We start from the raw sequence: 26638 nt of genomic DNA, 5'->3' as shown, positions 1-26638 counted from the left end.
GTAGTTTAGGCGTGTTTAACATAGTTAGAGGGATCTTAGGGTTTACCACCGCAAGCTTGTGTTTTAAAAGGTGTCAAACTCTGTCTTCTTAAAAGATAACGTTTAACAATGCATTGTTCAAAACATATTTGCTAAGGTATTTGTAAATACAATTTAGTCTTCTAGTCCAGGCAAGGTTAGACAAACAATATGTGACAAAGACCCCAAATAAGGGGAACAATAACATATTGATGCAGGAAATTTAAGAAGTTTCACAATTATTGAGCATGAAGGTCTTTATAATTCAGGGTTGGTCTACAGTAGAAAATAAGATTGATCTAGCTATGTTGCTCAGGGATGTAACGCCCTTAACTGACTTGGTTAAGCTGACCCAAGTCCCTGTGTAGACAGCACTAGATTGATGGAAGAATTCTTCCATCACCCTACGTAATGCCTCTCAGGGAGGTGGATTTTCTGCAGTAATGACAGAATCCCCCCATTGTTGGTAAGGGTCTACCCCAGTAAGGGGCAACCTGGGCTGGTGAGTGGGCCGCATGAGAGATCCTCCTTCATCTCAGTGGGTCACAAAATTGTCCTAACCAAGACAGTCTCCCAGGATAGAGTTGTTTTGCAAACTGCACTAATGTAACTAGAATTTGTGGGGTGTGCCGATTGAACCACAGCAGTGCTTTGGCTGGATGCAGAGAGCGTGCACAGCTCTGTCAGTGTTGTCATGTGCAGTCAGCAGACGCCTCATGTCATGTGCCCTTGCTTTTCATGCGTGTCACTTTAGTAATATGAGTAGGGAAAAAGTGTGGACGAAAACTAGCAGAATCTCAATCCTGTGTGTGGGCAACAGTAAACAAAATGGCTCATGGGCCATGCACAGAATTCCAAAGGGCCTCAAGTTGTTCACAACTGATCTGCACTGACCCAGGACAATAGCATTTTAAATGCAGACCTCCAGGTTGTCTTCAGGGGCTGATAAAAGGGACCTGTGGTAGGAGTAATCTGTAATATTTTATGTGTAGACATAGCTTCAGCTTCATGATTCTGCATTTCTGGTGTAATCACTTTTAAAAAATAAAAGGGGGCACTAAATTTGTAGGGGATGTAGGTATTCTGGGATTTGAGTGACACTGGCAGGGCTGTTTGGGGAGCTGGATTAGCAGGGGGCTGCAGGGCAGGGCTGAGAGGCACTGGCAGGGCTGTGAGGGGAGCCCAGGGCTGGAATAGCAGGGACTGCAAGGCAGGGCTGAGGGGCACTGGCAGGGCTGTGAGGGGAGCCCAGGGCTGGAATAGCAGGGACTGCAAGGCAGGGCTGAGGGGCACTGGCAGGGCTGTGAGGGGAACCCAGGGCTGCAATAGCAGGGGGCTGCAGGGCAGGGCTGAGGGGCACTGGCAGGGCTGTGTGGGGAGCCCGTGGCTGGAATAGCAGGGGGCTGCAGGGCAGGGCTGAGGGGCACTGGCAGGGCTGTGAGGAGAGCCCAGGGCTGGAATAGCAGGGGGCTGCAGGGCAGGGCTGAGGGGCACTGGCAGGGCTGTGAGGGGAGCCCAGGACTGGAATAGCAGGGGGCTGCAGGGCAGGACTGAGGGGCACTGGCAGGGCTGTGAGGGGAGCCCAGGGCTGGAATAGCAGGGGGCGGCAGGGCAGGGCTGAGGGGCACTGGCAGGCCTGTGAGGGGAGCCCAGGGCTGGAATAGCAGGGGGCGGCAGGGCTGAGGGGCACTGGCAGGCCTGTGAGGGGAGCCCAGGACTGGAATAGCAGGGAGCTGCAGGGCAGGACTGAGGGGCACTGGCAGGGCTGTGAGGGGATCCCAGGGCTGGAATAGCAGGGAGCTGCAGGGCAGGACTGAGGGGTACTGGCAGGGCTGTGAGGGAAGCCCAGGACTGGAATAGCAGGGAGCTGCAGGGCAGGACTGAGGGGCACTGGCAGGGCTGTGAGGGGAACCCAGGGCTAGAATAGCAGGGGGCTGCAGGGCAGGGCTGAGGGGCACTGGCAGGGCTGTGAGGGGAGCCCGTGGCTGGAATAGCAGGGGGCTGCAGGGCAGGGCTGAGGGGCACTAGCAAGGCTGTGTGCGGAGCCTAGGATTGGAAGGGCCAGGAGCTGTGGCTCAGGTGGCTATTTCCAGATGACAGAGGAGTTTAATTTGCTTTAATCCTCTGTGATACTGTTAGATCTCCAGGGAGGCTGAAGGTTTGGTGGGGAGGAGGCAGGGAGAACAGGCAGTGCCTACCTTGCTCACCTGCTCCCCTGCCCATGTGTCTCCTCCCCCACCCGCCTATTTATTTATTAACTACCGGGCAGGGAGAGATTTGCAAGTGGTGATCTGGGAAGCCCTTTGTACTGGGCCTGGTTGCCTCAGCTCAGGCTTCCTCATCTCTCTGCTCCAGCTCACCCTCAACTATTGTGATCATGTGAGGGAGGAAGTATTAGGGCTGGAGAGTAAGCGGCATTCAGAGCCTTACTGAATGGATTAGATGCAGGTGAGTCGGGAATCTTACTAGCCGTGATCTAGGTCCAGTTACCTTTTTGTTCCTGGCTCTATGAAATTAGCTATGCTTTCCCTCTGGGTGCTACATCCACCCCCATGCCTGAGTCTGTAATGAGCTTCAGTCCTGGGCCCCTCTCTCAGGAAATTCTTCCTGTTTCCTTGGTATCAGCAGCATTGTTTGTCTCCTTTTCAGTAGGGTCCTTGGGCTGAGGGTTCTCAGCTAGGATCCCTGTGACCAGGGGCCTGATGCCATCCTGTGGGTGAGTGTATTTCTCCAAGGGGTTTCTTGGCTGTAGGGTTTGTGATGGGAGAAAGAGCTGGGAAGTGAGAGGCAGATGTGGGGAAAGCAGCAATGGAGAGGGTGGGCAAGGGGGCTATAGGAGAGATGGGGGTCAGTACTGCTCACCCTAGCAAAAGTAAAGCTCGTTTGTTCCAAGGCACAGATGGGAAGGGACTGGCCCTTGTCCTAAAACAAATCAAAGACAAAGCCATAATTTTGCCAGAGGCCAGGCCTCTCCCCACTTTAATTCACTGGCCCTGCTCCTCCTCTGGAAATGGAGCCCAGGAGTTTGGGCACTCGCCAGACATATTTGCTGTGCAGACTCCAGCAGACAGCACTGCAGGAAAGCACCTTCAGAAAGCTTCCTCTACAGCCAAGAGGGCTGGCAGCTGAATTGTTTAGAAACAGCTGCTGAAATTCTGTAATCTGCAGAAGGGTGTGGGTTCCACATTGTCACGAATCATGGGGTCCCCTCCACATGGCTCCCAGCCTGACTTCTAAACCAGGATCAGTACCGCAAGAAATTAAAGTGCTGTAGAACTGTCAGAAGGGAATGAGGAGCCTTAATGAAGTCTCCTCTCCCTAGCTGCTCCCATGCCCATGGTACAGGAACACTGAGGCATAGCTCCAGTGCTGTCTTCCTGGCTGTCTTCCACTAATGTCCTTTCTCATCTGGAGGAAGGTCCAGGCAGAGTATGAACATAGGTAGCAATTGCCAGATCTGGTCTGTCCAGTTCAGTCTCCTGTCTCTGACAGTGGCCACAGTCAGCTGTGTTGGATAAAGGTGCAGAAAACCCCTTAGTTTATTGTTCAATAACGTGTTTCCACGAGGGGTTTCTTTCTTATCCATCTTGATTCCTGGGTTATGATCAGAAGCAGGAGACATTCTATCCTTCTGTTTTCTCTGATCAAAAGTAAGTGTGAGGGTTCTGGTCATTCATATAACATTCAGTCCTTTTATGAATCCTGCTATGCTCATCAAGCGGGGAACGAGGGGGCAGTTGCCCCTGGGCGCAATGCTAGAGGGTGCCAATTTAGTCCCCCTCTGCTCCCCCTGTCATCCCTCAGCTCTCCTGCTCCTCCTCTGCCCACCGCCATTGGTTGGAGCCTCCTCTCTACCCCTAGCCTCACCTTCCTCCATGTCTGCCGATGGGTTAGTGTGTGCAGGGGCCTGGCCCCAGACGAGGGCACAGGGGAAAACACGGTACAAGCTCCCCCCCCCCCAGGGTCGGGCTCAGTTGTGCGCCTGATTTGGGGCCCCGCCGGGCAGAGGGGTGTGTGGGGTAATTTTGCTTTTGCCCCCAGGCACACAGCACCCTCACTCATGGGGTCAGAGAGACAAGGTGAGTGAGGTAATATGTGTTACTGGACTAGTTTCTGTTGGAGATAGAAGCAAACTTTTGAGCTGCTTTGCCAGAAGAGGAAACCTAAATGAAGTGCTGATTAGCATTTTCTCATGCTTCATTTGTGTAATCTCTTCCCATCCATTTTTGCACAAGAGGTTTTTGCACAAAAACATGCAGTGTGGATGGGGAGAGGCATAAGGATCTTGTGCAAAAAGGGCGTTTTGTGCAAAAAGGAAACGTCCACGCTGCATGTTTTTGCGCAAAAACCTCTTGCACAAAAACGGATTGGAAGAGATTACACAAATGAAGCACAAGAAAATGCTAATCAGCGCTTAATTTACATTGCCTCTTCTGGCAAAGTGCATAGTGTAGACGTAGCCCCAGTGTATACAGTGCTAGATCCACAGGAGAATTCTCCTGTCAACCCAGCCACTGCTTTTCTGGGAGATGGAATACGTATGCTGAGAAGAGAACTACAACCCGCTAACATAGGTAGCGTCTTTCTTCACTAAAGTGCTACAGTGGCAAAGTGACATGACTCAGAATTAAAGACTAGACAAGACCTAGAGAGAGAGATTTACTACACTGACAGAAAAACCCCTTCTGCCACTGTAGAATTTTCCCGGTGAGTGCTCCCATGGGGTTGGGCCTGTTGACGGAAGTGGCCACTGCAGCGGTGCTGGCAGTGTAGACATGGACTTTTTTTCATCGATGTAGATTAGCGGTTCCCAACCTTTTCCAGAGGGGGACCCATTCCGACAATTCAGGAAGACTTGGTGACCCAGGGCAATTCACAAAAAGTCTCCTGGGGAGACACCTGGTGACCCTTTTGAAATGTAATGGTGACCCATAGGTTGGGAAACCCTGATGTAGATAATAGGCAATTTGGGGCAGAGGCTGTACCTGTGTCTGATATGAACGTGTTGCCTAGCGCACTGCACTCCCAGTCTCTAGTCGCTGCCATACTGCTGCTGTGCCAGGTCTCTTTCTTGTCTCCTCTTACCTGTTACTTCTCTGAGCAGTCCCAGTCTTTTCAGACGTGAGAGAGTAGCTAGAGCAGAGCGCAGCATTGCAAGTGAGGGCAATCCCACTGATTGGCGTGACAGCACTGGGATAGGACCAGTATTTTTCTCCAGTCCATTGGGCTGTATCTTATAGCTTTGCTTCATGCTTTGATGGCTTCTGCCCACTAAGCAGAGGTTTTCATTGAGCCTCCGCAAGGACACCTGGATTGCAGTTAATTTCAGTCCAGTTAGTTCAAAAGGATCTCACAAAATGAGTGACTGCTCAACAAAATGGCAGATGAAATTCAGTGTTGATAAATGCAAAGTAATTCACACTGGAAAACCTCATTCCCTAGCTATCCATTGCAAATGATGAGGTCTAAATTAGCTATTACCACTCAAGAAAAAGATCTTAGAGTCATTGTGGATAATTCTCTGAAAACATCCATTCAGGCTATATCTACACTACAGGGTTTTTGCGCAGAAACCCACGGAGCGTCCACACCTCAAGCAGGAACATGTAGGCAGCTGGAAGCAAATGCTGCAGGAACTGCAGCATGGCCGTGTGGGGCTGTCACCTGCCCAGGGGCAGTGCCCACTCTATAGCACACACCAAGCAAAAAGCTGTGGTGTCCCCAAAAAGAACAGGGCAACCACAGCAGGCACTGCTGAAGCTTTGCTGTCCCTCAACAGAGGTCCACAAGCAGGCAGCAGAAACAGAGAAGTGGCTGTCCAGGGGGATCCTTTAAGCATGTGTCGTAACCTAAAGCCTAGCTAGAACTGGTTCCAGGTGGCTTTATATGTGAAAAAGCATCCAGTGAGTGTGGACGCTCTCTTTCACAAAATTGCATCACTTTTTCGATTTCGATGCACTTTTGCAGTGTGGATGCGCTCTTGCACAAGAAGTTTTTGCAGAAGATCTCTTCAGTGAAAAGCTTCGTGCACAAGAATCCTGCAGTCTAGATGTAGCCTCAGTGTGAAGTGGCAGTCAAAAAAGCGAACAGAAGTTTGGGAATCATTAAGAAAGGGGTAAGAATAAGACAGAAAGTACCTTAGTGCCTCTATAGAAAGCAATTAAATCTTTAATACTGTGTGTAGATGTGGTTGCCTCATTCAAATAAAGGTATATTGGAATGGGGAAAGGTTCAGAAAAGGGCAACAGAAATGATGAGGAGTATGGAACAGCCACAGGAAAAGAGATTAATAAGACTGGGACATTTCAATGTGGAAAAGATATAACTAAGGGGAGATGTGATGGAGGTGTATAAAATCATGACTGGTGTGGATAAGTAGATAAGGAACACAAGAAGTAGGAGTCACCAAATGAAATTAATAGGCAGCAGGTTTAAAACAAAACATAAGGAAGTTTTTCTTTACACAGCGCACAATCAGCCTGTGGAACTCCTTGCCAGAGGATGTTGTGAAGACCAGCACTTTAACAGGGTTCAAAAAGAACCATAAGTTCATAGCCATTGCTGGACCTATCATCTATTGGGCAGGATGGGCAGGAGTGCTGTCCCTATTTGCCAGAAGCTAGGAATGGGCAATAGAAGATGTCTTGCTTCTATGTCTTGCTGCTTTCACTCTTATTCAAAGGTCAGCCTGCCTGAATGGACTCTCATAATATCCATGCTTAAATGTCCTCCGTTATGAACTTGAAGATCTTAATTGCTTTACTTTTGACCTAATGGCCCCAATGACTAGTATCCTAATTTATTTTTAAACTTTCTTTACTGTCACTGTGCCAGTTTTCGATATAGGCTTGATCCAGGAATCACTAGGTGAAATTCTCTGACATACGTGAAAAAAGTAGGCAGACTAGATGAGCATACTGGTCCCTTCTGACCTTGGAATCTATGAAGACCATGAGAATGGCCATACTGAGTCAGACCAATTGTCTCTGTCTAGCTTATTATCATGTCTCCAATAGCAGCCAGTACCAGAGCTTCAGTGGGAGTGTACTGAACAGGAGAGATCCAACCCTGTCATTCTTTTCTGTCAGTCAGAGGCTTAGGAACACATGGGATTATATCCCTACGCATCCTGGCTAATAACCTATGATGGGTCTATCCCCCATGGACTTACCTAGTTCTTTTGTGAATCCTGTTATATTTTTGATGGTCACAACCCCTGACGATGAGTTCCACAGGTTAATTGTGTACTGTGTGAAAAATACTTCCTCTGGTTTGTAGTTTTGTGACTCCTAGTTTTTATAGTGGGAAAGAGGGTAACTAACACATCTCTAACCACTTTTTCCACACCATTCATAGACCTCTCATATCTCCTTCCCAGCCTTAATGGTCTGTTTTATAAATTCAACAGCCCTAATTTTTTTAGTCTCTCCGTGTGCAGAAACTATTCCATTGCTCTTGGTCATCTTTGTTGCCTTACTCTCAACCTTTTCAACTTCCACTCTGTTCTTTTGAGACGGGTCAGTCAGAACTGGATACACTGTTCAAGGTTTGGACTCCCCATGGATTTATACAGTGGCATTATGCTATGTCATATTTTGTATCCCAGTCCTAATGGTTCCTACTGTGCTCTTGGCCTTTTTTACCACTGCCGAGAACTAAGTTGAAGTTTTCAGACAAATGAAGCAACAATCTCTTTATGGAGTGGCAACAGCTAATTTAGGATCCATTGATCTATATGTGTAGTCAGTGCTTTTTTTTGTAAAAGAAAAAGTGCTGGTACTCCAGGGGAAAAGTTGTTGAGCTCTGACTGGAGGTGCCAGTACTTCATATGGAGGTGCCAGTACTGAGTACCAGGCAGTACCGTCACAAAAAAAGCTCTGTGTGTAGTTACAATTACTTTTGTTATCAACATAGTTACCATAATTATTATTTAGTGGCTCGGTTACACTTACTTCCTGAACTGACTCCACAGAGCTAAACTGAGACTAGCGTCTCCTTGTGCATGCTTTAGTACTGCCTGTCCCAAGCAGGTACCAAGACATTGCTTCTCTAAGCCTTGTCCCCTTGGGACAATCACACAGTTGGAATCACCCATTTAGCAGGATTTTATTAGACTTTGTTGACTGCGATCTCCCTCATCCCTGTACACTGAAAACCTTTCCCTGGTCTGCAGGCAGCATCACCTTGCACATTTGTGTACTTATGACTTGGGATTTGGGTCCATACACATTTTACTACGTGGTCTGCTCCACGCAGAATAGTTTATCTGAGTGGAGCCTCTGGAATGTGCTGGGTTTAGCAGTACTCCCTCCCCTCTGTTTTTTGACATGACCTCACTGGGTAGTTCACAGCCAGATAGTGTGGTGTGTGGTATCTCTTTGATTTGTGAGTCTTGTCTGGTTCAGTAAAACCTGTTAAAAGGCTCTTTGTTGGCCAGATGTTTTGGTTCACCTGACTTTTACTTCACATCTGGGTGTAAACACCCTGGTGAATTTTGCCCTATTGCCATTTAACTCCTTATTCTGCCACCCTGTGATCTAAACCTGCCCCTGCTACAGTGGAGCTGTAATTTCTGGCCTACTCTTCACTGGAGAGTGATGCCTTTGAATCATTGACCTCTCTAACAAGGTGGCTTTGTCTGGCCTGAGTGCTCCTTAGCACCTACTGGCTGCTGCACGGTTCTAGTTGAAGCAATTCCCCGGCCCACACTTTATTTTTTCTGTGCCAGTAATCTAGTTCCTCCTTGGCTAAGTTGCAGCCCATTGCTTGTACAAATTCTCTCCTTTCTCTCTCCTTTGCCCTTCCTCCCTCCACATCAAATCCCTGTGTCTGATAAATGTAAATTCCTCCTTATTATTAGGAGATCGGGAGAGATCCCAGATGATTGGAAAAAGGCAAATGTAGTGTCCATCTTTAAAAAAGGGAAGGACACTCATTGGCACTACAGACCAGTCAGCCTTACCTCAGTCCCTGGAAAAATCATGGAAGGGATCCTCAAGGAATCCATTCTGAAGCACTTGGAAGAGGGGAAAGTGATCAGGAATAGTCAACATGGATTCACGAAGGGCAAGTTATGCCTGACCAATGTGATTAGCTTCTATGATGAGGTAACTGGCTCTGTGGATATGGGAAAGTCAGTGGATACCTTGGCTTTATCAAAGCTTTTGATACGGTCTCCCACAATATTCTTGCCAGCATGTTGAGGGAATGTGGATTGGATAAATTGACTGTAAGATGGATAGAAAGCTGGCTAGAAGGTTGGGTCCACCGACTAGTGATCAATGGCTCAATGTCAAGTTGGTGGTCTGTTTCTAGTGGACTGCCCCAAGGATCGGTTCTATGACTGGTTTTGTTCAACATCTTTATTAATGACCTGGATGTGGGGATGGATTGCACCCTCAGCATGTCTGCAGATGACACTAACCTAGGGGGAGAGGTAGATATGCTGGAGGGCAGGGATAAGGTCCAGAGTGACCTAGACAGATTAGAGGATTGGGCTAAAAGAAATCTGATGAGGTTCAACAAGGACAAATGCAGAGTCCTGCACTTGGGACGGAAGAATCCTGCACTTGGGACGGAAGAATCCCAAACATTGTTACAGGCAGGGGGTAAGCAGCAGTTCTTGCAGAAAAGGACCTGGGGATTCCAGTGGATGAGAAGCTGGATATGAGTCAACAGTGTGCCCTTGTAGACAAGAAGGCTAATGGCATATTAGGGTACATTAGGAGGAGCATTGCCAGCAGATCTAGAGAAGTGATTATTCCCCTTTATTCGACTCTGGTGAGGCCACATCTGGAGTATTGTGTCCAGTTCTGGGCCCCCCACTATAGAAAGGATGTCGACATGGGGAGGGTCCAGCAGAGAGCAACCAAAATAATTAGGGGGCTGGAGCACATGACCTATGAGGAAAGACTGAGGGATTTGGGTCTGTTTAGTCTGCAGAAGAGAAGAGTGAGGGGGGATTTGATAGCAGCCTTCAACTTCCTGAAGGGAGGTTCCAAAGAGGATGGAGAGAGACTGTTCTCAGTAGTGACAAATGGCAGAACAAGGAGCAATGGTCTCAAGTTACAGTGGGGGAGGTCTGGGTTGGATATTAGGAAGAACTATTTCACTAGGGGGGTGGTGAAGCACTGGAATGGGTTACCTAGGGCAGTGGTGGAATCTCCATCCCCAGAGGTTTTTAAGTCTCAGCTTGACAAAGCCCTGGCTGGGTTGATTTAGTTGGGATTGGTCCTTCCTTGGGCAAGGGGCTGGACTTGATGACTGCTGAGGTCTTTTCCAGCTCTGTGATTCTATGATTAGCTTTGTACCTGTATTTTGAGACTCTGAAGTTCCCCTTGCCTGACTGGCCTTTTGCATGGAACTGGAAGTGTTTCAGAGGAAGCTGCTGCACAGCCCTAGAGCTAAGCAGTCTTTCTAGCAATCTAAATTTAGCTTCCTGGGCTTCTCTCCTTCCCCTTCCTGTGTCATCGGTTTCAGAGTGCACCACAAGCTCCTCCTCAGCCGCCACTAGTAGTCTGTCTGGATGTCTTAGGGATCTGCCACCTTTCCACCAGGCAGCAAAGTCACTGAACACTTCTTACGGTCACTAGTTATCAGTACTCTAATGATCAAATCTCCACAAAACACTCAGCCTGTGTCCATCTCTCACCCAGAGCCCCATTTCCTGGAGCACTCTTCCTGTGGCCAGGAGGAAGGACCAGCCTCCCCTACCTCAGTTGGAAGCAGGATCCCTTCCCTTTGACCTCCAGGTTCCTCTTAAATGGGGGGCTGGGAAAGTCAGTTCTGAGGTGGGCCTGCTCTGTAACATCCCCATATGCCATAGCTATAAACATTTCTCTGTGCATCTCCAGTACAGCCACTTTGGCTGTAATGTGCTGTATTTGGACTCTGCAGGCCCCATGCTGCTTGCATCGGGTGATGCATATGCCATTGTAGCTATCGGTGCTGTACTCTGAATAGTAACCTGGGTAGCCCCAACCTTGACAATCCACTGACAACTGTCACCTCACAAACCCATCCAAAAAAGACAGTCAGGGCCAGAGGGGAGACAACAAGGTGGTCATGTGGTTAGAGCACTGGATTGAAATTTGGAAAACCTGGGATCAATGCCTGGCTTTGCCACAGATTCCTGAGGCAAGTCATGTCATCTAACATGTGCCTGAGTCCCCCATCTGTATAATGGGAATAATCCTTCCTTGACATGCAGGAGTGTTGTGAGAGCACTTTCATGCTCAGCTAGGTAGCTCGGAACAGCTGAGCACAAGCTTTGGCTGCTTTAGGACCTCCCTGGAGTGGCCTAGCTGGAGATGGGATGAAGTGTACCACTGCAGCTGCTGGGCCAGCATTGGCTGTCTGCATTGGCCTGCAGCTGTGCACTGCAGTCGCACTGATGCCGTGATCTGCTCTGCACCATTGCAAGAAGTGTAGTGTCTGGGGTGAAGCGTGTTCCTGACGTGCTTGGGGTGGGCGGGTGGGGGGGAGTTTCAGTGTAAACAGGGCTACAGAAGAGCTCACCAGCATAACCCCACCGTGGGGGGTGGTGAAGACACCCAGAATAACTGAGACAAAAAAGGGAGGAGAAAAGAGGCAAAAGGAGAAGCAGAAGTTTGTGCAGAGCAGCTTAGGGCTGAGGAGCTGATGGCCAAGCGACGCTTCCTGTTCCTTGAGTTGTGTGCTGTCTGAGCGGCGCACTCGCCTCGCTTCTCTTTGTGCCCTGCCCCGGAGGGAGAGGGAGTGAGTCGGGGAGTAAAGGGGAGGCAGAGGCAGAAAGAGGCAGATGGACTGAGCGAGGGAGACACAGGAGAGGTAGATGGCCAGAGAAACGTGTCGGGAGCTCAGCATAAGGGAGTCGGGCAGAGGCGGCAGGAGCTTACTTCCCTTTTCTTGCCAGCTTTAAAAGCTCTTTTCTTTACGTCTTTCAAGTTCCTTTGGCTGTAGCTACCCAGGCCCTGGCTGTTCTCCCTCAAGGATGGTGAGGTAAGAGGGGAACTGAGGTGGTGGGGGATTATCTTGCTTGCTCTACCCCCTCTCCCCCGGTACAGCCCTTTCTGGGAGATGGGTCTGGGATCATCTCCCAGGGGCGTGTGACAGAGGCTCTTCCCAGGCCATCTGCTGTCCAATCCCCTCAAAAGTTGGGATCCTTTTGAGGTAGCCCCTGCTCACTGTATGGGCCCCTCATAGAGGTACAGCTGGCTACCCTGTCAGCCTTCACCCTTTCCTGCTTTTCTGCTCTTCCCTAGGTGGTTCCACAGGGACCTGAGCGGACTGGAGGCTGAGTCCCTACTCAAGGGACGAGGAGTTCATGGAAGTTTCTTGGCTAGACCCAGTCGAAAGAACCAGGGAGATTTCTCTCTTTCGGTCAGGTGAGTAACTCAGACCCCGTCCTGCCACACCATCGCCACCTCAGGGATTTGTGTGCGCTTTGCTCTCTGCCCCTTCCTCGGGACTGCCTAGCCCATCCCCAGCTCAAGCTAGATAAGGGGCTGTGCTTTCCAGCTCCATCCCTCCCTCCAGTTCATCCTGCCCCCTCCCTGAAAGGTACTTGAGGGGCCACACTGTCTGACCCACTCTCCCTCCGTACTTCTTGGCTCAATTCTCCCAGCCTCCATCGTGAGACACATAGGAGGGACATTACTTTCCCTTCCACTTTTTCTGATCCTGTGTTGTTCTTCACCTGACTTTTCTCTGCCTCGCTCCTCAGGGTAGGTGACCAGGTGACGCACATCCGTATCCAGAACACTGGGGATTATTATGATCTCTATGGAGGGGAGAAGTTTGCCACGCTCTCTGAACTCGTGGAGTACTACACACAGCAGCAAGGTTCACTACAGGATAAAGATGGGACTGTAATAGACCTGAGGTATCCACTGAATTGCTCCGATCCCACTGCAGAGAGGTATGGAGGAAACAGACCCCCCCCCCCCGTCCTCCCCCAGCTTCACCCTGCACTTGTAGGGACTGAGGAGCTCATTCCCATGGGGTGTCCCTCTTCTCCCCCAAACAGACTCAGTATCAGTCTGTCTGGGATTCACAGCATACCCAGCCCCCACTCCAGATCAACAAATGAATTAACAAATATCCCCCTCTCTCCTCCTTTGCACACAAGTTTGTGAAATTTCAATATGGGCCCCACTTATATTTGGCAACTTTGACTTCCGCTGTCTCATTGGTTTTGCTATTTATATCTTGTTGCTAAAAGTGAAAATTGTGATGTTAGTTACAAGAAGAGACCTGAGTTTATATAGAGTGCACTGTGTGAGCAATGCCCCTCAGTTCTGCTCAGCAGCCCCCTGCAATCCTAGCCCTGGGCTGCCCTTGCAGCCTTGCCAGTGCCCCTCAGTCCCGCCCTGCAGCCCCCTGCTATTCCATCCCTGGGCTCCCCTCACAGCCCTGCCAGTACCCCTCAGACCAGCCCTGCAGCCCCCTGCTATTCCATCCCTGGGCTCCCCTCACAGCCCTGCCAGTACCCCTCAGACCAGCCCTGCAGCCCCTGCTAGCCCAGCATAGAGCACCCTGCTGATGGACCTCTCAGTCTATGCTTTTCCAGTCCTCGCTTGCCTCCCTCCCCTCCACTATTTGCATGGATCTTTGGCACCGTGTCCCTAAATCAAATCAGGTGGTTTGCAGAGTGCTGTGCTCTCAAACCTCTGGCAGGTCCCCCTAGCCCTGGGGCAGGGCTGCGGTTTAGTGTGAGACAGCACATGTGTCCCTCAGCATGCTGCTTGCTCCTGTCACGGCAGTTGGCCTAGGCTGAGGCTCTGCAGCTTCCTCCCTTCCCATTGCGGTTGGAAACTTCCCTCCCCCCAGCTCTTACGAAAGCTCCTTTTCTCACTCTCCCTCCCTGAGAGATTTTCCATCACGTGGGTTCCCTGAGCGGGAAGGGGGGGGGTGTTAACTAGTTCCTCTCTGCACAGGGAGAGAACAGGGCCAGCGCTGCAAATCAAAGTGGGCAGCAGAGAGCCCCTTGCTGCCCCAGCTCCCTCTCAGCCCTGGCTCTTTCTTCACTGCTTGGCCCCACTCATGATCAGGGGCCTGGTGACAGAGGTTATATGATGTCTTGTGATCAGGGTCCACAGCCATTTACCTCAGAGTGTTATTAAATCATAAGCTGGACCCCCATGGCTAGTTAATCAGAGCCATTCCTTGCTCTCCAAACAGCCCATGCCCTTTACCTGACATGCAAAATGCTTAGCCAGTAGCGTTTGCTTTCCAAGTCCTAAGGCACCACCACCCGCTGCCCACAGAAAAAATGCTGGGAGTTGTTTTGGTTGCCAGCAGTTTTGTTAATCCATGAATGGGCAGAAATGGTTTGAGGGGGAAAGACCATGAAGAGCTGGAAGCAGCCGCTGAAGCAGAGTCTGACTTTCAGCACAGCATGGCCAGGCCACCGCACTGGTGAAGTGCTTCCGAGGGGATGGACGAGGCCCAACTATCATGTCAAACCCGGCTGGGAACAGCGGCCTCAGGAAGAGGGTTTGAAGTTAATAACATTCATTTGCGAGCTGCTTCTGAAAGGACATTTGACAAATTCAAATGAAAAACCCACAAAATAAGCCCTGAAAAATTCTTCTAGCTGGATGGGAGGCGCAGACCAGAGACCTCCGATGTGACTGGGACCATCAGGAGGAAACTGCTGCTGACAGGATCCTGTACAGAGTCTGGTGTGTTGTAATACAATACTGCCTGAAGTCAGAAGTGCTGATCACAAGCCGCTGGGTACTGAGAATGCAGAAGAGAGTTGGAGGTGGCCTAGTCCAGCCCCACAGATATGCTGCCACTGTGGTAATACATTCTAAATACAATACTGTTGTCAGTACAGAAAGCCAAATGTCAAGGGACAGCTGACATCACATGAGAGACATGTCGCCCTTGGCCTCGATAAAGTCAGCTCAACTACAGAGCCTCTTGCTGGTGAGCACATACTCAGCTTCTTAGAAGATGGAGCTGTGTCCGACCCCGCTGAGTAGCAGGGGGCTAACCATTGTGAAGTGCCGCACTCCCCACGGGACTGCAGACGTGTTAGCAGCAGAGAGGGGCCACAATTCACGAGTGCCTCATCGGCTCCACACAGCATGCCACGCCCTCGCGGGCACTCAAACACGGTCGTTTCTCAGAAGCCTTGGTACAAATAGCAAAGACCTTGAGAATGAAAATAAAAATTTCCTGGCAGATTGGTGGGAGTCCTGTTTAACTTTGTGAGTCCATCACAACTCATCTGACAGGCTTCCTTGGAATCACCAGTTCAGGAATCCAGGGGTAGCAGGACACAAACCTTAATGCCTGCAGATAATAGATTTCTTCAGCCAAAGACCATTGACCCCGAGAGATTACAAAACAGGAAGGAATTGCAAGAGGAAAACTGGCAAGAATGCTGGAGTCACCCCATTGCAAGTGGGAGAGAATGTTAATTCCAACAGGAAGGGGCTGGATGCTCCTGAGGGTCAGTCCTACAGGAGGCACAGAAGAGAGACAGGCAAATCTAAGGGGGTTCCCTTGGCTCCCTGTGTCAAGCAGACACCCAACATGCAACTGAGAAGGCTTGTGCAAAGGGAGAAGCAGCACGCGTGCCTGGTGACTGACAATGCGAAATGCAGGTGCAATGAGCAGACAGATCTACCTCCATGGTCACACCAACCCCTGCTGTGACCTGACAGTCATCCAGGCTTAGAAATCAGACAGCGGATGCCCAGTCAGAGTCAGACTAACCCTCTCTTTGTCGGGGGCAGGTTATTTACCCCGCCCCTGCGATGCAGACATCCCGTCTATGTGGGATATTGAACTAGCTTTGCGGGGATGGGGCTGTGTGTTATGTTTCAGGTGCATTTGATTTTTCAGATGAAGAGGGAATTGTAACTGTAGGTGCTTATGTCTCTGGGTGTTGACCCTATCTGTGCCCTGCAGTAAGTCGTGGGATACTGTGACTGGATAGTCATTCCTGTGAGGGGACTGGGCCAGAAATACAGCTCCATCTCTTCACAGCCCCCCCTCCACAGTCTCTCCCATTTATTAAACCATCCTCTATTTAGCTTTCCTCTGGGCTCCCTGTCCCGGCTCACCTTTCAGGTCCTGTCCCTCCTGGGGATGTAAAAGGTGACCAGTTATCTGATTACCTGGTGAGCATTAGGGTTATCGGAATGCTTGCTAGGTAACTGGTTAACCGGACGGGCTGGGTGGTGGGAACCTGGACAGGTCAGGCCAGCAGGTAGGGCCCCAGCAGCCCCAGATGGGGGCAGGTGGGACTCTGGTCTCGGCTCCACCTGGCAATGCTGGTAGCCAGGGCTGTGCTTGCAAACCTGTCCCTGGGGGTATGTCTACACTACCCCGCTAGTTCGAACTAGCGGGGTAATGTATGCATACCGCACTTGCTAATGAAGCCCGGGATTTGAATTTCCGGGGAGCCGCCATTTTTAAATCCCCGCTGCTTCGAACCCCGTGTAGCGCGGCTACACGGGGCTCGAACTAGGTAGTTCGGACTAGGGTCCTATTCCGAACTACCGTTACTCCTCGTGAAACGAGGTGTACCGGTAGTTCGGAATAGGCACCCTAGTCCGAACTACCTAGTTCGAGCCCCGTGTAGCCGCGCTACACGGGGTTCGAAGCAGCGGGGATTTAAAAATGGCGGCTCCCCGCTTATGCTAATGAAGCCCGGGAAATTCAAATCCCGGGCTTCATTAGCAAGTGCGGTATGCATACATTACCCCGCTAGTTCGAACTAGCGGGGTAGTGTAGACATACCCTGACTGTGCTAGCAGCCCCGACCCAGGCCCCAGTGCATGCCAGGCAGGGGCAGGCCTGCCCACAGCTTTGTGAGCAGGATTGCCAGGTGTCCAGTTTTGAACCGAACAGTCCAGTATTTGAGCTTTCTGTTCAGGAAACAAATTGAGAAAATAGAAATGAGAAAATAGAAATGTCTGGTATTTCCTAAATAGGATGTAATGTTGATTGTGATGTAATGTCAAGTGTGTCCGGTATTTTTGTTGAAACCATCTGGTCACCCTGCCCGTGAGACCCTGGTGCTGGCCCACCGGTGGTTAACCAGCTAAATGGTACAATTTTAATCATGGAACCGGTTAACTGTTTTGAACGATTCATGTCCCTAGTCCCTTCTGGCTCTGCTCCACCTCAGGCACCTCCCACTCATCTCCCTCCTGACTGTAGCTCCCTCACGTCTTTCCCTCAGCCTCATTCCTCTCCCTTACTTGGCTTCCCTCTGGCCAAGCAGCCCCCAGTGCTTTTCTGATTCTCTCACATTTTCACCCAGATGGTACCATGGGCATCTGTCTGGCCCTGCAGCTGAGTCTCTGCTCCAGTCCAAGGCTGTGCCCTGGACTTTCCTGGTGCGGGAGAGCCTCAGCAAACCTGGTGACTTTGTCCTGTCTGTCCTGACTGACCAACCCAAAGCTGAGGTGCCACCGACTGGGGCTGCTGGTGCCTCTGGGGCCCGACTCAAGGTCACCCATGTCAAGATCATGTGTGAGGTGAGATGGGGCAGGGTACAAGGAAGGGAGCAAGCAGAGGGAGGGAAGAAAACATTTCTCTGTGGCTGCTGGGCAGCCTTTGATCTAGTTTTACCAAGAGGAAACGGCTGGAATGTGTTGGCCTCCAATGATTGATATGAAATCCATGCAGAGGGCTGGGCTGTCTTGTGTGGGGTTCCTTAGCCCTTGTCTGGTCTGAGCAGCGCCTGTGGAGTGTTAGAGAAGAAACAGGCGACCCAGGAGTGGATGGGGTACCTCTTTATTGTGTTGTGGGTCCCCTGTTTCTTCTCTAACATGGGGGATGGCTGATTTTGCTGCATCCAGGATGAGGGAGGAGTCTAGTGCGGACAGAAGTAGCAGAAGGACAGGAAGGGAGCTGTGGGCTTGGGTGCCAGTGGGAACTCACACTTTAGAGGAGCCCGTGAGAGGGAAGGAGAGGAGACTCTGGAGACTTCAGCAGATGCTTATGCACCTGGACCAAGGAACAAAGTGTGACTAGGAGGCCAGAGGGGAAGATGGCAGCAAAAGGGGTCAGTTGTTTTTGGACTTCTTGGCTCTGTAGGTTTATTCAAACTTCATAGGGCACTCGGGAAATGAGCTCCTGAGCTCTGAGGAGAAGCTGAGGCGTTACATGCTGGAGAGAAGACCATATTGAGGACCCTAAGGCTGTGTCTAGACTACATGGCTCCATCAACGGAACCATGTAGATTAGGGTTGTAGGGTTAAATAATCGCCACTTCATTTAAATTTATATGGCTGCCGCGCTGAGCCGACAAACAGCTGATCAGCTGTTTGTCGGCGCAGAGCGCTAGTCTGGACGCTCCACGGTCGACATCAAAGCCCTTTGTTGACCGCCCCGTTATTCCTCGTGGAATGAGGTTTATTATTTATATCGCTGCTTCATTTCCCTTTGCCCAATAAACAAATCTACATGGCTCGGTTGACGGAGCCATGTAGTCTAGACATACCCTAAGTCTAACCTGGGGGATACTACCAGTCCACACATTGCTAGGTCTTCTCTCACTCCACACCATGAACAGTGCTGGGCTTGGGAGAATGGGGAGTGTGTGCAGGTGAATTATGGGGAAACTCAACAACTGACTTCTAACAAGAGTGGGGGAAGTTGGCCTCTCTGGGCTTCCAGCCATGCAGCAGGACACCTGGGGCTAGCTCACTGCCTTTCAAGTTACATGTCACCAGACCAAGCTCTCTGTTGCTATACAGTAATTCCTCATTTAACACGTGCCTGCGAAACACGTTTTCGCGATAGCATGAGGTTTTTTTTTAGGGAATGTTTTTTGAATTACACGACCGTCCCCGGAATAAGACGATTTCCCCAGCCGTCCCATTGCTGGCAGCTGTGCGGGGCTTCCCCCGCCTCCCTGAAAAGCGGCGGAGGGTTCGCCGCTCACTGCACTGTTCCCTGGCGACCCCCCCTTGCTGGATACAGTGTGGGTCCTGGCAGATCCGTCACAGGGGCATATTCCCAACCCAATCCCCCTCCCCTCTCCTCCCCTACCCTTCCCCAGAGCCAAACATCTCCCCTCCCTGCTGTAACCCAGCCCTCTTTCTCCCCCAACCTTATGTCCCGGTCCCAACAGACACCACCACTTGAAATCCAACCCCCACCTTTTCCATTATTTTCAATGGGAAAATTGACCCCGTATAACAAGTTTTCACTTAACACGATCATCTTCTGAAACATATCGATAGTGTTAAATGAGGAATTACTGTATTGCCAGGTGGGTGTGACGCATACCACATACAACATGGGCTTCAAACTCAACAGGGCCAGACCTCCCCGGGCTTCGTGCCCTCATGTAACAACATGCCCAGGCCCAGGTTGTAACTGTGCCGTGGGGGGCAGTGGGGCCACTGGGGATGTGAATGACACACCTTGTTCTCTCAGAATGGGAGGTACACAGTCGGAGGTGCTGAGAGATTCGACAGCTTGGCAGACCTGGTGGAGCATTTCAAGAAGACTGGAATCGAGGAGGTGTCTGGATCCTACGTGTACCTGAGACAGGTAAATGGGGTCCTTGTGTCCTTGTGTCAGGGATCATTTGGGGGGCTTCCCAGCATATGTCTATAGCATGTGTCCTGCTCCAGCTTATGTCTCTTGCTCACCGAGCCTTTCCCTTTTTCTTTGCCCAGCCCTATTATGCCACCAGAGTGAACGCGGCAGACATTGAGAGCAGAGTGCATGAGCTGAACAAGCAGAGCCCGGCTGAGGAGATGTCCAAGGCTGGCTTCTGGGAGGAGTTTGATGTAAGTGACTGTGCTGTGACGGTCTCTGGGCCCTCCTGGGAGACCCTGCTCCCAACCACATTCTCTTTTGCTGCTCCATTAATGGATGTGTTCCTATCATGGCCTCTCAATGGCAGGTCATCTCTGTACCTGTCCTCCCCCCCTCCCGAAGTTGAGCACCCAACAGTCCTCAATGAATATATTGTCCCCATGCTATGCTAGGGAGGGCGGGATGGGGCATTAGCCCTTCTTTATGGCTGGGGAACTGAGGCAGAGAAAAGCTGTGCAAAGCAGGGAATGAACCCAGATCTCATGAATCTCCTAGGTTGTTGCTCTCCCCTGTCCTTCAGCACTATCTCACCTGTCACAGCGGGCTGCTTTGCCTGACAACTACCTTTCCCCTTTCAGAGCCTGCAGAAACAGGAAGCTAAGCACCTTTATGACCGGCATGAGGGGCAGAGACCTGAGAACAAGGGGAAGAACCGGTACAAAAACATCTTGCCCTGTGAGTCCTGCACTCCCATTGGGAAGAGATCCAGGGCCTGCATGTTCCTGCCTCAGCGGGAGGGGGCTGCCGCAGAGGGACAGTGCAGACTTGTCAGAGCCCTGCCTAGAGTTACCCTACAGAGAGCCTCAAGTCGCCTGGGGATTATTTGCCCTGCTGCGAGGATGAGCTACAAGGTGCCCTGACAGGGTGTTTAAGGGCATAGAACAGAGGGAGGTGAGGCCCAGCTGGTGGGCCGCATCCAGCCGGTCAGACCCTTCAGTCCAACTCCCAAGCTGTTGCCAGGGAGAAGGGTCAGGGCAGCCTTGCTGAGAGGAGCCTGCCCAACTCCCACAACACAGAGTGCAGGGGCGGCTAGCTCCCAGCCCTCCTATTCTGCCCCCCTTATGGCCTCAGCTCCCCCAATGCCGGGGCCACAGCCCTGGTGCTCTGGAGGGCACAGCAGGGGCTGGGGAGCAGTGGGGGTTGGCTGGGGAGCATTGGGTCCCAGGAGCACGATCAAGGGTGGGGAGCAGCGGGATTTTGGATGGGGGCTGGGCCCCGGGAGGGCAGTTGGGAGGTGGGGGGAGAGGGGTTCGATAGGGGGCAGGAGTCCTAGATGCTGGATGGGGGAGGGGCGAGTGGGAGTGGAGGGGTTGCATGGGGTGGGGCTGGCTACCCTTGGCTGTTTGGGGAGGCACAGCCTCCCTCAGCCTTCTCTTCTCAGCCCGTCATACTGTTTCCCTACCTGCAGTGGCCTTCCGGCCCAAAAGGGTGCCCACCCCAGCTATTGAGTGTTTGGTGAGGCACTGCCCCCTCTTCAAGCTGGCGTGAGCGAGGGCGCTGGCACGCACACCTGCTAGGCTGGCCCAGACGGGAAGGGGGGTACTGGGCTGTAGGGGCCTGTTGGTCTGATCCAGTCTGAGGGAAGGTGGGGGCTGGGCTTAGGGTTGCCAGGTGTCCGGTTTTGAACTGGACAGTCCAGTATTTGAGCTTTCTGTCCGGGAAACCAATTGAGAAAATAGAAATGTCGGGTATTTTCTAAATAAGATGTAATGTCGATTGTGATGTGATGTCAAGTGTGTCCAGTATTTTTGTTGAAACCATCTGGCCACCCTTGCTGGGCTTGATGGGCCCATTGGATTGATCCAGAACAGTGTTTCTCAACCTTTTTTTATAAAATGCCCCTTTTTCAAAAAAAATAAAAAAATGATAAGTACCCCCAGTACCTCCTGTTTTCAGACACACCATTTTTTTCTACCATTGCAACACATTTGTTTAAAGAACTTAATCATAGCTGGGAGGGGGGCAATTAACTTTTTGGGTGTAAAAAGTACAAAATAATGAAACGCTGTAAAACTTAAAACAAAAATTCACTTTTCTCCAAATCTCAGTTATTTTGATGCCCCCCCAGACTTCTCTTGAGTACCCCTCAGGGTACTCATACCACTGGTTGAGAAACACTAGTCCAGAGTGTAGGGTGTGGGCTGCATGGGTCTAGTGTTTGCATTTTGGGCTGGGGGGGCACCTCAGTACAGTGTTAACCTCTTCCCTTCCTTGTCTCCCTAGTTGATCATTCACGAGTCATCCTACAAGGCAGGGACCCAAATATCCTCGGAGCGGATTATATCAATGCCAACTACATCAAGGTGAGATGTAGAAATGCTGCCAATCTTGGCGTAGTAGGGGTGGGTGGGAAGTACGGGACACCTGGTTCCTCTAACCCTGCCCTTCCCTTGCCCCTGTGCTGCTCTGCAGAACAAGCTGATCAGCCCGGATGAAGTCACTAAGACATACATCGCCAGCCAGGGCTGCCTGGACGCTACTGTCAACGACTTCTGGCAGATGGTTTGGCAGGAAAACTCCCACATCATTGTGATGACGACCCGGGAGGTGGAGAAAGGGAGGGTAGGTGTCTCCGAAGGCCCATTTCTGGCACCCATCCCTCCTCCTTCCCCTGCCAGCCACTCACACTTTGCCTCTTTCTTTCTGCCTGGGGTGTTTTCCTTCTCCTGCGCTCACTGATCCCCTTGTCTCCTTTTTCCTCCCAGAACAAGTGCGTCCCCTACTGGCCAGAGGTGGGCAGCAGCAGAGAGTACGGGCCATATGTGGTGGAGAATACACAGGAGCGCGACGCCCTGGAGTACAAGCTGCGGCAGCTCTGTATGTCGCCAGTCGATGATGTGAGTGCCACGCCCCCGAGCACTTGTTCTTCCTGGGACTTCAGCTGTGGCTAAGCCTTCAAGCCTGACATTTCGGAGGGCACTAGATGAAGGGAAACGGGACTTTTCACCTCTGGGGCCTTGGTTCCCGTCTGGCCCCTCATTTGGGAAGCAAGTGGGAGACTGGCCGACGCGAGAGCACCAGGGAATGGTGCGTGGGCACGTTCAGCCCAGCCTCTGCGCCGGTTGGGGGCTGCAGGGACCAAATATTGGTGCCTTCTGTCTGTTGCTGTGTCTGCGCCGCAGTCAGGCGAGACCCTAGGACCCTTGTCAGCAGGCTGGGGTCCTGAGGGACTGGTGGGAATGGGGTGGAACTGGGCACCACCTGCCATGTGTGTGTTTGTCGCCCCTAGTGCGAGGCTGTGCGTGAGATCTGGCAGTACCAGTACCTGAGCTGGCCCGACCACGGAGTCCCCAGTGAGCCTGGAGGGGTGCTCAGCTTCCTGGACCAAATCAACCAGCAACAAGAGAGCATCCCCGAGGCTGGGCCCATAGTGGTGCATTGCAGGTGGGCCGGGAGTCACAGGGGAGGGGCAATGCCTGCTGTGCTGCAGGGGGTGGGCCGGGTGACTCTGCCAGGGTCGCAGTGCTGCTGGAGGTGGCATTCGTAACCTGGACACCCTGACTGCTCAGAGTCCATTCCCTGCGACCCGGGCGAGCCCCTGTGTTCCCACAGGTCCCTGTGTGGCACTTGCATTGCAGCACCCTCCAGCCACCTCCCGGCTCAGGTTGCAGGGCCCATTCTGCTTTCCTGTCCCAATCTCTTGTGCAGTTTCTGGGCTGCTGCTAAACAATGCCAGTGCCCGCCCCAGAGGTGGCTGGTTTGCAGTGGTGAGTGCAGGACGGCCTGGGAGCCCTGGGGGTTGTAGCCAGCAGCATGAATGTGCATGTGGGGTACAGGTCGGACCTCCCTTGTCCAGCACCCTCGGGAACTGGGTGGTCCCAAACTACAGAATTTGCTGGACAAGAGGAGGTCAAGGATCCCTACCCTGTTGTAGGCTCTGCACTGTGCCAGGCCTGGCCAGGGTTGCGTCCACCACTCCCCCACCACCCCAGTGCCAGCCCAGAATGCACGCCCAGCTGACTCTAGCCCCAGGCAGGGCTGAGTTCCTGCACTGTGCCAGCACTCCTGGCCCCCAGCCCTGCTACCTCCAGCCCCGATTCCTTGCTGCTGTACTCGCCACCACGCTGGCGCTGCGAGGCTGGCCGTCCCACCTCCAGCCCAGCCCGGGCTGTGCTTTTGAGCCTGGACAGCCAGGGCTCTCTGGTCCAGCAATATTCGTGGACCTGCAGGACCATGGATGTTGCCGACCCAGAGAGTCCCAGGTTTTAGAGGTTCAACCTCCTGACTTCTGCTTGTCCTTCTGTGCAGCGCTGGGATTGGCCGCACCGGGACCATCATCGTCATCGATATGATAGTGGATACAATCTCCACCAAGGGTAAGATCCTCCCCAGCCTCCTGCGCCACATGCAGCGTCTGCCCCATGGCCAGTCGTCTGCCAGCGACTTCGTCCCTAGCTGGAGCCCTGACCCTAAGAAGTGGCTACCCCAGTGCCACCCATCTTTGCCAAAGATCCCACAGTGCGCCCAAGGCTGACCAGAGATGGTGGGGGCCAGTGCATGGAGCTGGAACTGGCGGTTGGCGGAAGGCTGCCTGGCTGTCGCTTGACAGCAGCTGGAACCCTGCGTGCTCCTTTGTGGCTATAACAGCCCAGTCAGCAGTGCTGGCGTTGGCCAGGGACTGGATCTCCCAGAGGGGCCGCCATTTAGAGGCAGGCAGACAGGGTTAGTGAATGGAACTGGGCACTGAAGGTATCAGTGTCTCCTCCAGCCTAGGTAGGGGGCCTGCTGGGACTAGGTGTCCTTGGAATTTTGTCTGGGGACTTCACAGGCTGGGGAAAGGTCTAACTCATGCCAGCAGCTCCCAGCCCATAACTGCTCCTTGGCTTCTCGCTGTCTCCCAATGCGCCACCTCTAGGGCTGGACTGTGACATAGACATCCAGAAGACCATCCAGATGGTAAGGGCCCAGCGCTCGGGAATGGTGCAGACTGAGGCCCAGTATAAATTCATCTACATGGCCATCTGCCAGTTCATAGAGACCACCAAGAAGAAGCTGGATGTCATGCAGGTGAGCGGGGTGCTCCATGCATGCAGTCCCAGGAGATGATGTTCTGTCTGCCACAGCATATGGGCATGAGGCCATTGCCCTTTGCCCTCCGGCCCTGTTCCATTACCCCAGGCCCCGGGGCAGTGCTGGCTATCACTCCACAGTCCTCTCTTGTCTCGTTCTCTCCGGCAGGCTCAGAAGGGGCAAGCGAAGGAGTCCGAATACGGGAACATTGCGTACCCGCCTGCGCTGAAGAACAAGCATGCCAAGGCCTCTCGGAAGTCCTCCAAGTAAGAGCTGAGGCTTATCAAGTATTCCCCCCTTCCCTGCCCTGGTGATAGCCTTGGCCTTTCACTCCATCCCTCCCGCTGTTAGCTGTGCCCTTCCCCAGTGTCCCCACCACCGTCCCGCCTTGCCTCCCCACCACTGTTGCTGGCTTGCCATGTCCTGTTCATCTCTCATGTCCTGTTCTCGTGCAGGCAGAAGGAGGAACCAACACTGTATGAGAACTTAGAGAACCTCAAAGGCAAGAAAGAGGAGCGAGTGCGGAAGCAGCGCTCGTCTGAGAAGGAGAAGCTGAAGGGCTCGCTGAAGAAAAAGTGACTTTCTGCTGCAGGTGCGATGGGGTCTGGGATGGGCCTGCATTCCTGCCGGGGCCTTGTTCTGCTCACTGGCTGCCCCAAGGAGATCTGCATGTGGGGGCCCATCTGGCCTTGTTTCTGCGGCATGTTTCGCCAGGACAGCTGCACTGGCAGAGCCCCGTTGGACATGCAGCATAGGAGGCGGGTTTATCAGCAAGTGACACCATCCTCCAAACCATGTTCCCTGTGTCCACTGGAGGCCTCTCTTCTCAGCCTCGCATGTCTGGGGGTTTTGCCACTCGGCCCCAGGGCCAGGCAACTGTGCCAGCAGCTTTGTAGTGCAGGCCGGCCCCTGTTGCGCCCTGACAGTACTGCTCACCTGCTCTGTTTTCTCTCTCCTTTCAGCTCCCCTCAGCTATGGAAGATGCCCTGTCCTAGGCCGTGGTGACTGGGATTCCCCCTGCAGTCCTTGCACACTCAGCCCTGTAGGCACGTCCAACCTGTTCTGCTTTCTGGCCTGCTGCTTGTTCTCTTCAGATAATAAATAGCCTCTTTTCTCTGCTCCTGGCCACTACCGGTGCAGGGTCAGCTCCAGCTCCGTTTGTCCTTCACAAGCCCTTCCTATGGGAGAGAGGCCCCCACGGGGGTTAACTTCCACACTGGCATGAGACTAGCAGCTCTTGCTAAGTCAGCTGCTGTTTGACACTGGCCCTTTGGACTCCTGCTGTTCAACCCGGTCCTGCTCTCCCTGGATCCAAGGAAAAATTCTCTCTGGGCCTGGTGCCTGTACCAACAGCCCCTCTGCCTTGCAGATCCACTTGCCTCCTTATGGTGCTGTATATACTTGTGGATTTGATGCGCTGGTTTTGCTTCCCTTTGTAAATAAACCAGGGGTTCAGTTTGATTCTTTTTTTCTCTTGTGTTGTCAGTTTTCACCAAAACTTGGGCTTTGATTTTTAAAATGCTGGTTTTAGTTATTTTTGGTTTGCACAAACCTAGTGCAGGAGAGGAACAATCAGTCTCTGCTTCCGCCAGGGACTGGTGCATGAACCTGCTGGCAGGGTGTCTCTGTGTGCGGAGTGTCATTGCTGTGGGGGGGATTGCCAATGTGCCCGGCAGTCCATTGATGTGGTGGTTCTGGGTTGGACCCAGTGCCTGACAGGATTCTGAACCCAGCCCGAGCCAGCCAGTGCCTCAGCTGGCCCCTAGGAGCCAATGCCCTGGTGGGGAAAGGAGCTTGGTCCCATTCACTGGCCCTGAGTTGGGCTGTGGCCAACGCCCATTGATTTTACCATAAGCAGCCAGTAGCTGAGGTCCTAACTGCTCAAAAACTTGCCCTTATTCGTGCAGACTAGCTTCTGTGTGTTCCCAGAATTAGTGACTTAGCTGGGCTCTCTCACTGCTGGTTGTGCAGGGCATGTCAAGGGTTGGTTTGCCAAACACTGAAATGCAGCCACCTCTGGGTTTGGAGGCAGTAGCTGTGCAATGGCAGCTCA

The 26638-nt window shown here is 52.2% G+C and overlaps 1 protein-coding gene across 4 annotated transcripts; it reads left to right on the top strand.

Annotated features, from left to right (window-relative positions):
* The first annotated feature begins 2311 nt into the window (after window positions 1–2311).
* Window positions 2312–26046, top strand: PTPN6 (protein tyrosine phosphatase non-receptor type 6). Of its 4 annotated transcripts, none has more exons than XM_006124135.5 (18): window positions 2312–2466; window positions 2668–2734; window positions 11944–11997; window positions 12261–12383; window positions 12722–12916; window positions 17282–17498; window positions 19408–19524; window positions 19653–19766; window positions 20154–20250; window positions 21799–21878; window positions 21988–22137; window positions 22281–22412; window positions 22805–22959; window positions 23824–23891; window positions 24431–24582; window positions 24754–24851; window positions 25041–25177; window positions 25548–26046. In XM_006124135.5, exons 2-17 carry the CDS (start codon window positions 2721–2723, stop codon window positions 25162–25164), a joined length of 1890 nt encoding a protein of 629 aa, XP_006124197.2. In that variant the 5' UTR covers window positions 2312–2466; window positions 2668–2720; the 3' UTR covers window positions 25165–25177; window positions 25548–26046. The 4 variants fall into 4 exon arrangements, with proteins under 4 accessions (XP_006124197.2, XP_006124198.2, XP_075759720.1 ...); XM_006124136.5 differs by having other exon boundaries at window positions 2324–2466; window positions 2671–2734; XM_075903605.2 differs by lacking the exons at window positions 2312–2466; window positions 2668–2734 and adding an exon at window positions 8882–9125.
* Window positions 26047–26638: the final 592 nt, after the last annotated feature.

Source organism: Pelodiscus sinensis, chromosome 1, assembly GCF_052426305.1.
Source record: "Pelodiscus sinensis isolate ZL-2025 chromosome 1, ASM5242630v1, whole genome shotgun sequence".
In the NCBI taxonomy this organism is placed as follows: domain Eukaryota; kingdom Metazoa; phylum Chordata; order Testudines; family Trionychidae; genus Pelodiscus; species Pelodiscus sinensis.
Note: the sequence above shows the minus strand (reverse complement) of the source record. Positions and strands in the feature narration are given on the sequence as shown.